The 14,824-nt window shown below is 65.5% G+C and overlaps 2 protein-coding genes across 4 annotated transcripts; one reads left to right on the forward strand and one right to left on the reverse strand.

Annotated features, from left to right (window-relative positions):
• Positions 1–726: 726 nt before the first annotated feature.
• Positions 727–7,552, forward strand: POLD2 (DNA polymerase delta 2, accessory subunit). 3 transcript variants are annotated; one of them, XM_039715012.1, is made up of 11 exons: positions 727–886; positions 1,437–1,667; positions 4,861–4,982; positions 5,478–5,601; positions 5,670–5,784; positions 5,949–6,147; positions 6,242–6,322; positions 6,611–6,768; positions 6,874–7,001; positions 7,078–7,179; positions 7,256–7,552. In XM_039715012.1, the coding sequence occupies exons 2-11, from the start codon at positions 1,448–1,450 to the stop codon at positions 7,411–7,413; spliced, it is 1,407 nt and encodes a 468-aa protein (XP_039570946.1). In that variant the 5' UTR covers positions 727–886; positions 1,437–1,447; the 3' UTR covers positions 7,414–7,552. The 3 variants fall into 3 exon arrangements, with proteins under 3 accessions (XP_039570946.1, XP_039570957.1, XP_039570965.1); XM_039715023.1 differs by having other exon boundaries at positions 767–937; XM_039715031.1 differs by lacking the exon at positions 727–886 and adding an exon at positions 1,030–1,043.
• On the reverse strand, positions 7,523–14,818 carry AEBP1 (AE binding protein 1). The gene is made up of 21 exons (XM_039715590.1): positions 14,578–14,818; positions 14,064–14,471; positions 13,808–13,867; positions 13,320–13,391; positions 13,160–13,246; positions 12,469–12,501; positions 12,348–12,437; positions 11,823–11,891; positions 11,671–11,745; positions 11,484–11,593; positions 10,947–11,086; positions 10,754–10,838; positions 10,532–10,676; positions 10,355–10,443; positions 9,985–10,108; positions 9,715–9,911; positions 9,307–9,486; positions 8,896–9,235; positions 8,667–8,806; positions 8,494–8,593; positions 7,523–8,411 (listed from the first exon to the last, which is right to left on the reverse strand). Exons 1-21 carry the CDS (start codon positions 14,792–14,794, stop codon positions 7,861–7,863), a joined length of 3,312 nt encoding a protein of 1,103 aa, XP_039571524.1. The 5' UTR covers positions 14,795–14,818; the 3' UTR covers positions 7,523–7,860.
• Positions 14,819–14,824: the final 6 nt, after the last annotated feature.

A 14,824-nucleotide genomic window follows, 5' to 3' on the forward strand; every position in this document is an offset into this window, starting at 1 on the left:
CTGCTCCCCGAGCCCTTCCTGCCTCACAGCTCCACCCCGCAGGAAGGGGGAACGGGGGGGACACGGGGGGACACGGGGAGGACACGGGAGGGACATGGGGGGACACGGGGGGCTCAGCACCCCCAGCCTCGCCCCCTCAGGGACACTGCCCATAACAAAGGCGGGGCGAGGAGGGCCTGGCAGGACCCCCGAGGGTCTACCGGGGGGTCTGTCCCGGCTCCTCCCGGGACCCCTCGGGGCTCTGGGGAGCGCAAGGGCTCGGTGTCCAACCTCCGGGGTCGGTCACGGTGCGCCCTTCACCCCATGGGTTCTGAGGGGCCGCGGGCCGGTGCTGCTGTCCCGGTATCCCTGTGTCCCGGTCCCTCGCTGTCCCTGTATCCCGGTGTCCCGGTTTCCTGGTGTCCCGGTCTCTCGCTGTCCCGGTGTCCCGGTGTCCCTGTCTCCCGGTGTCCCTGTCCCTCGCTGTCCCGGTGTCCCTGTGTCCCGCTGTCCCTGTCGGGCAGAGCAAGGGCTCGGTGTCGGTCACGGTGCGCCCTTCACCCCATGGGTTCTGAGGGGCCGCGGGCCGGTGCCGCTGTCCCGGTGTCCCTGTGTCCCGGTTTCCCGGTGTCCCGGTCTCTCGCTGTCCCTGTGTCCCGGTGTCCCTGTCTCCCGGTGTCCCTGTCCCTCGCTGTCCCGCTGTCCCGCTCCCCGCCATGTTCCCCCCACAGCGGCTCTCGCGGCCGCTCTGACGTCATTTCCCGGCGCGGCGCACAACTTCGGTGCTCGCGGCGTTCGCGCCTTTTCCCGCCGCGCCGCCGCCCACCATGGCGGGCCCCGGTACCGGCGGCCACCCTCGGCCTGTGACCCCTCGTCCCGCACGGACCGGCCTGTGACCCCAAACCCGGTACGGACCGGCCTGTGACCCCGCACGGAGCGGCCCCTGACCCCTCACGCCGTACGTGCCCGGCTGGGGGATGCTGTGGGGTCCCGGGCCTGAGGGGCCTGAGGGGCCTGAGGCCTGTCGGGCCTGAGGCCTGAGGGGGCCCCTGACCCCTCACGCCGTACGTGCCCGGCTGGGGGATGCTGTGGGGGCCTGTCGGGCCTGAGGCCTGTCGGGCCTGAGGCCTGAGGGGCCTGGGGGTCTGGGGGCGCTGCCGTGCCCTCGGGGGTCCCGGTGCCGCGGGAGGAGGGTGGCACCGGGCCGAGCGTGTGTGCTGGGGGCTGTGCGGGGGCAGAGCGGCCTGCGGGACCCGCGGTGCGCTTTGTGGGTGTCCTGCTCTGGGGGGATCGCGGGAGGGACGCTGCGGTCAGGATGAGTTTGGGATGCCCTGCGTTGAAGGACGGGGGACTGAGGGGTGCAGCATGCAGAGGGGGGGGTCAGACCCAGCCGTGGTTTGCATTTTGGGGTGGGAATGGCCGTTTTCAGGGTCCTCAGTTCCCGGTTTGTTTTCCAGACCCCCGGAGGATGTTCTCGGAGCAGGCGGCCCCCACGGCGCAGGGGCTGCTGGCCCCCCCCGCGGGCGAGCCCCCCACCTTCCCCCGGGTGGCGGCGGGCGCCTACTCGGACTGCTCGCAGCCCTTCCAGCTGGGCGAGCGCAGCTTCTGCCGGCAGTACGCTCACATCTACGCCGTGCGCCTGGCCGCCATGCGGCCGCGCCTGGAGCAGCGCGCCCGCCGCCGCTGGGGTGAGCGAGCGGGGAGAGAGCGCTGCGGGGGGAACGCGGCTGGGGGAAAGGGAAACGGTGCCGGGGGAAACACTGCCCGAGGGGAAAGGGAGACACTGCCCGGGGAATGAAACACTGCGCCCGAGGGGAAAGGGAGACACTGCCCCAGGGGAAAGAGAACACTGCCAGGGGAAAGGGGAACACTGCCCCAGGGGAAACACTGCCCGAGGGGAAAGGGAGACACTGCCCGGGGAATGAAACACTGCCCCAGGGGAAAGGGAAATACTGCCCGGGGAAAGAGAACACTGCCAGGGGAAAGGGGAAACCTGCACTGGGGAAACACTGCCTGGGGAAAGGGAAACTCTGCCAGGAGAGAAAGGCACTGCCCCAGGGGAAACACTGCCCCAGGGGAAAGGGGAACACTGCCAAGGGAAACATTGCAGGGGGAAAGGGAAACACTGCCCCAGGGGAAACACTGCTGGGGAAAGGGGAACACTGCCAGGGGAGAAAGGCACTGCCCCAGGGAAACACTGCCCCAGGGAAAACACTGCCAGGGGAAAGGAAAACACTGCACTGGGGAAACACTGCCAGGGGAAAGAGAAACACTGCACTGGGGAAAGGCACTGCCCCAGGGAAAACACTGCCAGGGGGAAAGGGAAGCACTGAGAGAAACACTGCTAGGGGAAAAGGGAAACACTGCCGGGGGAAAGGCACTTCACCAGGGAAACACTGCCACGGGGGAAAGGGGAACACTGCCCCAGGGAAAATGCTGCCAGGGAAAGGGAAAAAGGGAAAACCTGCACTGCTGCTGGGGGAAAGGGAAACACTGCCTCAGGGGGAAAAACACTGGTGGGGGCAGAAAGGGAAATACTGCCCCCGGAAAACACTGAGGGGCTGGAGTGTGTCCAGGGGTGGGGACAAAGCTGCAGCAGCAGGAGCGGCTGGGGGGGCTCAGGCTGGAGAAAAGGAGGTTCAGGGGGGAATTTCTGGCTCTCCACAATTTCCTGGCCGAGGGGGTCAGGCTCTGCTCCCAGGGAACAGGGACAGTACAAGAGAACACGACCTGAAATTGCACAGGGAGAGGTTCAGGTTGGATATTGGGAAAATTCCTTCATGGAGAGGGCTGTCCAGCCCTGGCACAGCTGACCAGGGCAGTGCTGGAGTGCCCATCCCTGTGGGGACATAACAGCTGTGTGGATGTGGCACTTGGGAACATGGCTGAGTGGTGGCCTTGGCCACCAGCATGTGTGGAGGTGCTTTTGGATTTTATCTCAGATTTGTGTCTGGAGTCCAGAGGTGAGTGTTCCCCAGGCTGGATGTTCCCTGCAGGCATCCCCGGGGACAAAATCCATCCCTGTTGGGGGCTGTGATCCACCCAGAGCCTTCCTGACACCTGAGCAGCTCCAGTGCACCCAGTTGTGCCAGTCCCCAGCAGCGTTTTACCCTTGACAGGGGCTGTGCAGCACACAAGCAGCTCAGCCCCCCAGGAAGGATGGGATAACCCATTTGGGTATGGGGTAATCCTGCTGCAGCTCCCACTGGGGTGCTGCCCTTGGGACAAGCTGCATCCCCATCACAGACAGCAGGGGGGTGTGTGCAGGTTGCCACGTTGCCCCACACGCTTTGGGGAGCAGGAGCTGAGTGTGAGGTTTGTCAGGCTGTGGGGCTGTGGGGCCCAGGCCAGGAAGTGGGGCACAGGGGGGTGAGAGGTGCTGGGGGGGTGTTTCCTGCCTTGGGGGGGCTGTGGTTCTGCGGGTGGGACCCTCGTGCTCAGAGTTTCCATCCGCGGGATGAAGCAACGCTGCTGGGGCTGTGCCCCCCTCCCTCCCCAGCCTGGGCACGGCCTGAGATCAAATTTCCTTCAGCTTTGCCCTTCTATGGGCAAAATCCCCTTCAGTGGAAGCTTTTTTTGGGCTGGACGCCCGTGCTTGTGCTCTCCCCAGCCCCCTGGGCTGTGGAAGCAAAGCCAGTGCTGGTCCCACTGCGGGTGTCATCCCTTGGTTGGCCACCCTGGGCTTGGCCGAGTGTGACAGGACCCAGTGGTTTGTAAACTCCACCTCCTGGAGCCCTGGGACGGGACCAGATTTTGGGGTTTGTTTCCCAGCAGGAAGCGCCTGCAGGCAAAAATCTGGAGAGCACAGCCCCCTCCCCCCCGAACACACATTTTGGGGAGTTTCAGCCAAAAATAAGAGACTTGGACAGGATTGTTTTTGTTCTGACTCAGAGTGTTTGCATTCCTGGGCTCGGGAATCCATGTTTCCAGTGTGGGGTGCCAGGGATGGCAGCGGGGTGCTCTCCCTGGGACAAGAGTCACGCTCAGCAGCGCGTGATGAGCAGAGTGGGATTTTTGGGAGGAGAAGTGTCACCCAGAAAGGGCGAGGAGCTGGTGCAGGCAGTGTTGTTGTGGGAGAGGAGACCAGGAGCAGGTTTCTTGCTCTTCTCCAGGGCCTCAGGCTCAGGGTGGACTTCACAGGCTGGTTTAAGCAGGGAATGACAGTCCCACAGCCCTATACTGGGTGGGAGGACACGCACTGGATGGGGCTGGAGCACCTCTGGCTCCCCAGTTTTGGGCTCACCTTGTGGTGAGGGAGATTTTTGCTCCTCAGCCACAAAGTGGATGCAGCTAGGGCTGTGATGCTTGTTGCAGCTCACGAGGTTCTCCCTGCCTAAAGCCCAGGGACCTGTCAGCATGCCAGGGCCTTCTCTGGAAGTGATGGGGATCCTGAATTCCAGCAGGGATCTGGGGCAGAGGATCTGGCCCTGGCAGAGATCAGGTTTGGGGTGCTGTGTGATCTGCCTGTCAGCTCCCGGTGGGATGTTGGGTTATCCCCTGGGTGGAGAGCAGGAACAGCAGCCCCCCATGCCCAGGGTGCATCCTGGGCCCAGGAACAGCAGCCCCCTGTGCCCAGGGTGCATCCTGGGCCCTTCCCGGGCAGAGCTGTTACTGGGAGCTGAACACACCATCGTGACCCAGCTTTCCCCCCAGCACAGAGGAAATGCCTGCAGGCTTGCAGGCTCTGGAATGCTCCTCGGCCCCATCTGGCCCACACATGTCTGCTGGGCGCCGTGCCTCGAGGAGAAGCAGGAGGCTTCCCAACATTCCCCAGCACCTCGGCTGGGGCCCTGCCGCTGCTCCTGCGCCGTGCCCGTGTCACCCCAGGGCCACTGAGCCCCGTGTCACCCCAGGGCCACTGACCCCTGTGTGTCTCCACAGGGGAGGACATTGCACTGCGGAGGCTCTCGGAGCTGCAGGAGGGAGAGAAGTGCTACGTGGTGGGGACGCTCTTCAAGGTCATGCAGCTGCAGCCCTCCATCCTGCAGGAGATCAGTGAGGAGGTAATGGGCTCGCCCTCTCCTCCTCCACACAGCTTGGGCGGTGTGCCAGCACACCTGAGAGCTCACCATGGCTTCCCTGTGCTCGTTGTAGCCAGGGAACTGGCAGAGATTTGAGCAGGATGGCCTGGCCCTGGGTGCCACCTTGGTGCCAGCATGTGTGGATACCTTCCACTAGTCCAGGTTGCTCCAAGCCCCATCCAGCCTGGCCTTGGACACTTCCAGGGATTCAGGGGCAGCTACAACTGCTCTGGGCAGCCTGTGCCAGGGCCTCACTACCCTCACATTCCTTCCCCACCCTTTGTCTATCTGTTCTCCCTGCCCACTTGCCACCACTCTTGCTCAGTGAGTGAAACCAGCCCACCCGGGGGGGTTCCAGCTGCTGGGACCCCAGCTGGGGTGTTTGCTGTGCTGGTGGTGAGGGGCTGGGGTTGGGAGGGGTCCCTGGGGCTGCTGGTCCTTGCTGAGGCCGTCAGAGCTGTCCCTGTGCCCTCGCAGCACAACCTGGTGCCTCAGCCCCCCCTGCCCAAGTACATCCAGCCCTGTGACGAGCTGATGCTGGAGGACGAGCTGCAGCGGATCAAGCTGGACGGAGCCATCGACGTGCAGAGGCTGGTGACAGGTAAGGGACAGCTCTGGTGGCAGCCGGCCTGCAGGGCTGGCTGGGGCTGAGTGCCTGCTGTGCTGCAGGGACCATCGTGGCCGTGTGTGGCTGTGAGCAGGACGATGGCAGGTTCGTGGTGGAGGATCACTGCTTCGCCGACATGCCGCCCGCGCTGCCCTGGAGCGGGCCCAGCTCCGACCGGTGAGGCAGCAGCACAGCTGGGGCTGGCACTGTGTCCTTGCTGTGTCCCTGAGTCCCTGATGCCCAGGGTGCTGCCAGGGGGTCTGGGTCCCCTGCCCTGGCTCTCTGAAGCCCCCCTCAGTTTGGGAGCGTGGCACGCTGCCTGAGCCTCTCCATCCGTGCAGGTTCGTGCTGCTGGCCTCGGGGCTGGGGCTGGGCAGCGTCAGTGGGGAGGCCCTGCTGAGCACTCAGCTGCTGGTGGATGTGGTGACAGGGCAGCTGGGGGCAGAGGGCGAGCAGAGTTGTGCTGCCCACATCACCCGTGTCATTCTGGCTGGGAATCTGCTGAGCCAGAACACGCAGAGCAGAGACACCATCAACAAGGTACGGCGAGGAGGGGGCTGCGGCCTGCCTTGGGCCGTGGGGAGGGGACAGAGGGGGTGCAGGGCCGTCCCTCACTGTCCTCCTGCTTACCCAGGCCAAGTACTTGACCAAAAAGACGCAGGCTGCAAGTGTGGAGGCTGTGAAGATGCTGGATGAGATCCTGCTGCAGCTCTGTGTGAGTGCTCGGGGTTGGCCAAGGAATCAGGTTCCTCTGGGGGAGGGAGCTTTGTTCCTGAGGCAGGGTAGCAGTCTGGGGTGCAGGGTGACAAAACCCCCTTCCCCAGCACCCAGCTTCCCTTTGAGCACCCCTTATGGAGAGGCAGCTCCAAATCCTTCTCCTGGGATCCTCGGTGAAGCCGAGCGGGGTGCCCTGGGGAAAAGGAGCAGCAGTGACACCAGGGCTTTGCTCTGAGCCCTCTTGGAGTGCACTTTGGCCACACAGTTGATCCCACTGTACCCACAGACCTCGGTGCCCGTGGATGTGATGCCTGGTGAGTTTGACCCCACCAACTACACGCTGCCGCAGCAGCCGCTGCACCGCTGCATGCTGCCCCTGGCCAGCGCCTACGCCACCCTGCGCCTCGTCACCAACCCCTACCAGGCCAGCCTGGACGGGGTCAGGTAAACAAACCTACCAGCTCTGCTGCCTGTCAGCGCCGTGGGACCAAGGGACACGTCCTGGCGTGTCCACCATCTGAGGCTCCCCTTCTTTCCTCCGTAATGCAGGTTTTTAGGGACATCGGGACAAAACATCAGTGATATCTTCAAGTACAGCAGCATGGATGACTACCTGGAGATCCTGGAGTGGACACTGCTGGCAGGACACATCAGCCCCACGGCCCCAGACACCCTGGGTATGGTGAGGGCTGGGGGGTTGTTGAGTGGGGAGCCTTTGCCAGGGCCTTCCCCTCTAATTCCCATCTTCCCCAGGCTGTTACCCGTTCTACAAATCCGACCCGTTTATCCTCACCGAGTGCCCTCACGTCTACTTCTGCGGCAACGCGCCCCGCTTCCAGTCCAAGCTGCTCCAAGGTGGGTCTGCAGCACCCCCAGATCCTCCTGGGGCTGCCAGGGGGCTCCTCTGCCTGACACCCAGCTGTGTTTGCAGGGAAGGAGGGGCAGCGGGTGCTGCTGGTGGCGGTGCCGGATTTCAGCGCCACGCAGACCGCCTGCCTCGTCAACCTGCGCGACCTCAGCTGCCAGCCCATCGCCTTCTCCAGCTTCGGGGCTGACAGCGAGGATGGGGACATGGAAGTTGGACACTGACCACAGACTCCACAAGCCCCCACCCCTCAAGGGGTCCTGGCACTACCTGCCTTTGTCTGTCCTCTGGGAGGTGACAGAGCTGGGGAAGCACTGGAGGGACAAGATGTTCGTACCAATATAACTTGATTTATTTGTGTAACAAAAACTGTATGGAGGGGAGAAAGGCTGTGCCCGCCTCCATGGGCCCTGCCCAGGAGAGCAGTACCACCCCTGCCACCCCACTAGGACACGGACAGTGGGCTGGCACTGCCCGGCTCCGAGGGATGGGGTAGCATGTCCCTGACAGCACCCAGCTGTTGGCGACAATGCCTGCAGTCCTTGGAAGCAGCAAGGTGAGGGGCTGGAGCCCACCTGGAACAGCTGCCTGGGCTCAGAGAAGGTGTTGGAAGCGGATGCCAAAGCGTCCGACCACAGCTTGAAGCAGAGTGAGGGGTCACTCTAGTGTCCCTAGTCCCCAAAGTTCACGGTGTAGGTTTCGGCCGTGGTGAGCGGCCGCGCCGTGCCCGTGTGCAACTCCCAGCCCTCCGTCTCTGTCACCAGCTCGGTGACCACCTCTGTCTCGGTGTCCATCTCCCAGGTGCCAGCAGTGGGTGGCTCCTGGCTCCAGGGCGTGTAGGCCGTGCTGCTGAAGGGGAAGGGCAGGGCCGTGGTGGGCGGCGGGGCCGTGGGGCCGCCGGCGGCCGTGGTGGCGTTGAGGCGCCGCAGCCGCATCTGCTCCCGCAGGCGCATGCGGTGCCGCAGGCGCTGCCGCAGCCGCAGGCGCTCGCGGGGCGTCATGGGCCGGCCGGGCACCACGCGGCGGATGGGCCGGTTCCCGTTCATGGCCATGATCTCCCGGATGCGCTTCCAGTTGGAGCGGGACAGCACGAAGTTGCACTGGGTGGCCCCGATGTCGTAGAGCACGTGGCAAGTCTTGACGCTGGGGTTGTAGCCCTCGGCCCGCGCCGACACGCGGTACTCGCCCGGGTTCAGGATGCGCCAGTAGTCCCCGCCGCTGGCTGCGGGCACGGGGGCAGCAGGGTGGGTGGGTGGGGTGGGCACGGTGCTGCCAGTGCCCTGCCAGCACCCCGCAGTACCTACCTGTCCTGACGTTGTGGTTGATGCCCCCCACCACAATGGTGGCGTTGGCAATGGGCTCTCCCTGCTGGTCTGTCACCGTGCCCTTGATTCCCCGGTGGGTCTGGGTGGGGAAGAGGGATGAGTGGAACGGTGTGGGGCGGCTGGGGCAGCCGTGGTCGTGTCCCACCACACACCTGCTCCATGAAGGTGAGCAGAGACTCCTTGTTGTTCTCCCACTCCTGCTGCAGCTCGCTCTCGTGGGGGAACTTGTCACAGCCCAGGTAAATGGAGAGCTCCAGGCAGTTGGTGTGCAGGTAGCTGAAGTCATTCATACCTGCAAGAGCACAGACACGCCCACCCAGCCCCTTGCTCACCTTCCAGCGGCCGGGTTATGCGGCAGCCAGGCCCCTGGCCCCATCTTACTGCCAGCCCGGGGCCGCCACTTGGCGCCCTGCACGATGCCCATGGCGTCGGTGACGTCCTGCGTGTGGCAGCCCCCGCGGAAGGTCTCGGCCATGGTCAGGTGTGCCGAGGCGTAGGAGATGGCGAGCCAGCGGAACACGGCGTGGTCGGGCGTCTCCTGCAGCTCGGGGTGCTCGTCCTCGTAGTCCAGCGGGCGAGGGGCGGCCGCCGGCGTCGGCGGGCTGGGCCGGGCCGTGTCGAAGGGGAAGGACACCAGCTTCTCCCCACCCTGCAGGTTGGCTCCCAGCACGAAGGGGTTCTTGTCCATCCACGCCATGACAGCCCGTGTCTCCACTGCCACCTGTGAGGCAGGCACAGGGCGTGAGGTGTCACCCGCTGCCACCCTCTCCCCGGCCCCTGTGCCACACTCACCGCCGCGTCCTCGGACAGGTAGTGCTCTGGGATGGGGATGTGGTGGTTGGGGAACTGGTGGGGCACCAGCCGCCTCTCCTCGGCTGCCCACAGCGCTGAGGCCAGGTCGGGGAAGTTCTCAAAGAGGTCAAAGCCTTCCTCTGTCCAATGGCCCAGTGCCCAGTTGCCCAGTTCGGAGCCCTGCGGGCAGCCCAGGGCACTGGTGAGTTCAGGAGGGCTGCATCCCACCACCCACGTCCCATCCCACTGCTCCTGGTGCCATCCCCTTCTCTGACACATCTCAGGTGCCCAGCTTGGAGCCCTCAGCCAGCCCAGGGCACTGGTGAGCTGTGAGTGGGGGGCTTTGCCACCCCACCCCACTGCCCCACGGCTCCATTCTCCCACCCCACTGCCCCACGGCCCCCTCACCGCCTCGTGGGCCAGCTCGTAGCCGTCGGGGTTGAGGGATGGCACGAGGTGGATGCGGGTGTCGGTGACCAGGCCCCGCACGCGGGGATTCCCGTCCTGGTACTCCTTGCACAGGAACTGCATCAGCAGCAGCAGCAGCTCCCGGCCCAGCGCCTCGTTGCCGTGCAGCCCCGCCGTGTACCGGAACTCGGGCTCACCTGGGGGGTCCGGGAGGGTCAGCAAACACCCAGCACCATGGCTGGGGGTCCCTGTCCCTCACACCTCCCTCACCCGTCTCGTGCTCGCCCGGGTTGTCGGAGATCTCCATGGCGTAGATCTTCAGCCCCCGCGAGCTCTTGCCGATGTTGTAGATGCGGGTGATGGTGGGACACTCCTCATTCACCACCTTCATCAGCTGCAGGGTGGGGAGACACGGGGACAGTGCTTGGGGGGACGAGCCCAGAGCTGCAGAGAATCCCACGCCCATGGAGGGTCCCACAACCACAGAGAATGCCATGCCCCAAAGATGTGCCCACCACCACAGAGGTGTTCACTCCTCACAGAAGATCCCACCACCATGAAGGATCTCACAACCACGGGTGTCCCATCCCCTACAGAGGATCCCACCCCCTTCTGGATGTGCCCCCCCAGCAGTGCCCACCTGCCTCATGTCCTTGTAGGAGTGGTGTCGGAAGTCCAGGTTGTCCGTGGAGGTCACCTCGTTCTGCTGGGTGTAGTAGCTGCTGACAGCTGTGGAGGGGACAGGGACACAGCAGCGGGGGATGGCTGCAGAGGTCCCACCCCCGTGGCCCCCAGGCTGCTTTGGGGTGTCTGTTACCAGAGAGGGGGCACCCCAGGACCTCCAGGCGCAGGCAGAGGCTCCCGTTCCAGCGCTGGGGGTAGATGCGGATGTATCGAGCCACCACCGGCTCGGGAAACTCGCTCAGCACCGGCGTGTCCTTGTCCACGTTGCCATAAAACATCTGCCCAGGAGGGAGAGATGTACCCCAGAGGTTCCCTCCCCGTGGCTGCCACGTCACCCGCCCGGAACGGTCCCCACCATCTCCTCGTAGCCATTGCTGTACATCACCCAGTGCTGGCTGTCGTTGCTGAAGCCCACGTAGAAGCTGGTGACAAAGTCATCGCTGTGGGAGCACAGGGACAGGTTGGGACAGGTTGGGACAGGTTGGGACAGGGGTCCCCACGCTGCTCCCCCGCGCCACGTCCCCAGAAGCAGCCCCAGGTGGCCGTACTGGATCTGGGAGTCGCGGCCCTGGGTGATGACCCCGGTGAACATGGTGACGCGGCGCGTGTCCACCTCGAGCCAGTGCGCGCGGCTGTCGTCCTCGGCACACCACGCCCCGTCGAAGAAATCGTCCTCGTTGGTGCCCGCCTGGGGAGCGGGGCGTGGGCAGGGGTGTCACCGTCACCCAGAGGGCAGGGGTGTCACTGTGACCCATGGGTGGGCACTGGGAGTGGCACTGTGGCCGTGGGACAGGGGCTCGGGGTGTCACCATGGGGCAGGGGCTGGGGGTGTCACCGTGACCCGTGGGTGGGCACTGGGGGTGTCATCATGACCCATGGGTGGGTGCTGGGGGTGTCACTGTGGGGCAGGGGCTGGGGGTGTCACCGTGACCCGTGGGTGGGCACTGGGGGTGTCATCATGACCCATGGGTGGGCGCTGGGGGTGTCACTGTGGGGCAGGGGGTGTTACCGTGGCCATGGGGCAGGGGCTGGGGGTGTCACCATGGGACAGGGGCTGGGGTGTCACCGTGGCACGTGACCCTCACCTGCATGTTGAGGCGGCCGCGCTGGGCGCCCAGCCCGTGGCGCAGCATGGAGGAGGCCAGGATCTGGTCATCCTCGATGCGGTGGGACTCCAGCCCGATTGGGGGACACCCTGGGGACAGCAGGGGGTGATGGGCTTCAGCCCCCCCAGCAGGGTGTCCCTGTCACCCCAGGAATGGGGACACTCACTTTTCTTCTCTGCGGGAGGGGCCCATTCCTCCTCATCCGGATCCCACTTCTTTCCTCCTGGTTTTTTGGGTTTTCCTGGCAAAGGAAAAGGCACAGTGAGGGGGGAGGGACGGGGACAGTGTGAGGGGACAGGAACGGGGGCTGGCACCCACCTTTGCGGTCCTGGCCCTTCTCCTCCGCCCAGCGCTCCTCTTCCTCCTCCTCCTCTTTCTTGGGCTTCGCTGTTGGTGAGGTGACACCCACCCCAGGGACGTGACACCGGTCCCAGGAGCGTGCCACCCACCCCAAGAAGATGCCACTGGTGCTAGGGGTGTGACACCCACCCCGGGAACATGCCACCTCCCTCGCCATGCAGACATGTCACTCACCCCGGGGACATGCCACCCACTCCAGGGATGTGCCACCATCCCTGAGGACATGATGGTGACATCCACTGCGGGGGGTGACACTCACCACGCAGACGTGTCACCTGTCTCAGGGACATGCCACTGACCATGGGACACGTGATGTGATGTGATGGTATGTGCCACCCTCCGTGGGGATTTGACACCCATGGAACCCATGGCAGGGACATGCCACCCTCCCTGCGGCTCTGCCCTGACCCTGGCGCACACTGCCCACCATGGGCACACCCCCCCGCACCCTGCCCACGCCCCCAGCCCCTCCACCCCTCTCACAGGCTCCGATTTTCTCCTCCTCCGTCTCCTTCCCGTCCTCCTTGTCCGGGTGCTCGTGGGGTTTGCTCGGGGGGGGCAGCCCGTAGGACCCTGGGGGCACAGGGTGGGGGGCTGGGGCAGCTTTTGGGCGGCCGCGGGGGGGGCTCCTCGGGCTCTGCTTGGGGAGGGGGAAGGGGCTGAGCTGGAGCTGGGGAGGCAGCGGGGGTCCCCATGGCCCTGCAGGGTCCCCTCTGGGGTCAGCATGCCCCATTTCCCTTTTGGTACCGTGGGGTCCCCATGTCCCCAGCGCACCACTCTGTCCCCACTGGGATGCCCGTGCCCCCCAGGGACCCCCACAAGTGTCCCCCCAAGAGCTCCCCATGCTCCAATGGGAACTCCATGTCCTTATGGGGTTCTTTGTGTCCCCACAGGGTCCCCATGTCCCTGCAGGGTCCCCATGTCCCTGCAGGGTTCTTTGTGTCCCTACAGGACCCCTCTACATCCACACAGGACCCCCGTGCCACCACGAGATCCCCACACTCCTACAGGGTCCCTAACGCTGTCCCCATGTCCACCCCACCCCAGGCTGCCCCAAAATGCTCCTTCTCTGGGTTCCCGAGGCTGGGGACTGTCCCCCACTGTCACCCTGGGTTCCCGAGGCTGGGGACTGTCTCCAGTGCCACCCTGGGATCCCCAAGCTGGGGACTGTCCCCAGTGTCCCCCTGGGATCCCCAAGCTGGGGACTGTCCCCAGTGTCCCCCTGGGTTCCCGAGGCTGGGGACTGTCCCCGGTGTCCCCTGGGAGGTGCCAGCCCTCTGTCCCCATGCACGTACTCGTCTCCTCGGGCTGGGGCCACACCCGCTCCGGTCTCCTCCTGCCCGGGGGCTTCGGGGGCTTCTGCTGCCGCCGGATGAACTCGACTGGGGACACAGAGGGTGGCTGTGTGACATGTCCCCGTGCCCCCCGCGCCCCCCGCACTGCCCAGCTCCGTACAGTCCTCGTAGTCCTCCCGCTCCAGCTGCTCGTTGTAGTCCAGGGTCGGGGGCTCCGGCTCCTCGGGGACCTCTGCGGACAAGGGACACAGGGCTGCAGCCAGGGGACAGCGGGGAGCAGGGGGGTGGCGCTTGGGGACAGGAAGGAGGCCCCGAGGTGAGGGTGGTGGCCCTGGGGCACGCAGGAGGTGACACTGGGGAGCAGGGAATGGACACCAGGGAGAAGGGAGGTGGCCCTGGGGTGGCACTGGGATGCAGGGAGGTGGTGCTGGGACAGAGGAAGGTGACATTGGGGCGCAGGAAGGTGGCATTTGGGGACAGGGAGGTGGCCCGCGTTGCAGGAGCATGGCCCTGGGGAGCTGGGACGTGACATTGGGGTGCAGGAAGGTGACATTTGGGGACAGGGAGGTAGCCCCAGGACGCTGGGAGGTAGCCCCAGGGTGCAGAGGAGTGTCCCCAGGACACGGCGTGGTGGCCCTGGGCACTCACCTGGCTGGGGCTCAGGGCTCCAGTCCTCCCAGCGCTCATTTGGTGGCTCCTCCAGCTCTCCTGGGGACAGAGACAGAGCGAGGGGCTGGCACGGCCCCCCCAGGCCCTGTCCTGACCCCCCCAGCCCCACAGGGGGGGGACAGAGGGGACAAAGCCCCCTCTGGTGCTGCCAGGGCAGCTGGCAGGATTTGGGGTGAAGCTCTGCTGGGCTGGCACCTCCCACCCCAAGCCCAAGATGGGTGTCCCCAAAACTGACCTCGGACCCCTCCATCCTCCTCCTTCTCCTTGTGAGAAGGCTCCAGGAACTCGGGTATCTCTTCATCCTCCTTGCCCCGCGAGGGCTGTTGGACAGTGGGGGGGCTCGGTGGCACTGGTGGCTTCTTGCCAGAGGGTTTGGTGGCCTTGGGAGGCTTCTCCTTGGGCTTTTTGGAGCCTTTTGGGGGTTTTTCGGAGCCTTTTGGGGTTTTTTCAGAGCTTTTTGGGGTTTTTTCAGAGCCTTTCGGTGGCTTCTCCTTGGATTTCTTGGGGGGTTTGTTCTTGCCCCGCTCCTTGTCCTTGTCCTTGTCCTTCTTGGGGCCCCGGGGTCTCTCCTTGGGCTTCTTGGGGGGCTTTTCCTTCTTCCCCTTCCTGGGTTTCTCAGGCTCGGGCAGCGGCTCCGGAGCTCCTGCGGGGGCAGGGGGGGAGCAGCCCCGGGGCGGGCTGAGCGGGGGCCGGCCCGGGGGAGCCCCGTCCCGCACCCCGCTCCCGGGGACCCCGGGCCCATCGCTCACCGGTGCCGGTGCCGGTGCTGAGCTCGGTGCCGAAGCCCAGCTCCGTCCCGTCCCCGTCCTGGTCCCCGGGTGCGAGGAAGCCGCGCAGGAACTCCTCGATCTCGGCGTCGGTGAGCGCGGGGGGGCCCGGGGCTGCTCCCGGTGCCGGTACCGGCAGCAGCGGCAGCAGCGCGGCCGCCAGCAGGAGGCAGGAGCGGGGCGGCCCCGGCGGGACCATCGCGCTCCGCAGCGGCGCCGCCGCTCCCGA

This window comes from Passer montanus, unplaced genomic scaffold (assembly GCF_014805655.1).
Source record: "Passer montanus isolate IOZ18808 unplaced genomic scaffold, ASM1480565v1 scaffold101, whole genome shotgun sequence".
NCBI lineage: Eukaryota > Metazoa > Chordata > Aves > Passeriformes > Passeridae > Passer > Passer montanus.

Excerpts from the sequence above, each read along its gene's own strand:
- POLD2 (XM_039715012.1), top strand. The coding sequence starts at position 1,448 with ATGTTCTCGGAGCAGGCGGCCCCCACGGCGCAGGGGCTGCTGGCCCCC. Across the intron at positions 1,668-4,860 it reads GCGCGCCCGCCGCCGCTGGG|GGGAGGACATTGCACTGCGG; the intron begins GTGAGCGAGCGG and ends GTGTCTCCACAG. Across the intron at positions 7,180-7,255 it reads CCAGTCCAAGCTGCTCCAAG|GGAAGGAGGGGCAGCGGGTG; the intron begins GTGGGTCTGCAG and ends CTGTGTTTGCAG.
- AEBP1 (XM_039715590.1), bottom strand. The coding sequence starts at position 14,794 with ATGGTCCCGCCGGGGCCGCCCCGCTCCTGCCTCCTGCTGGCGGCCGCG. Across the intron at positions 12,502-13,159 it reads GCCCCAGCCCGAGGAGACGA|AGCCCGAGGAGCCCCCCCCG; the intron begins GTACGTGCATGG and ends CTCCCCAAGCAG. Across the intron at positions 9,236-9,306 it reads ACCTGTCCGAGGACGCGGCG|GTGGCAGTGGAGACACGGGC; the intron begins GTGAGTGTGGCA and ends CCTGCCTCACAG.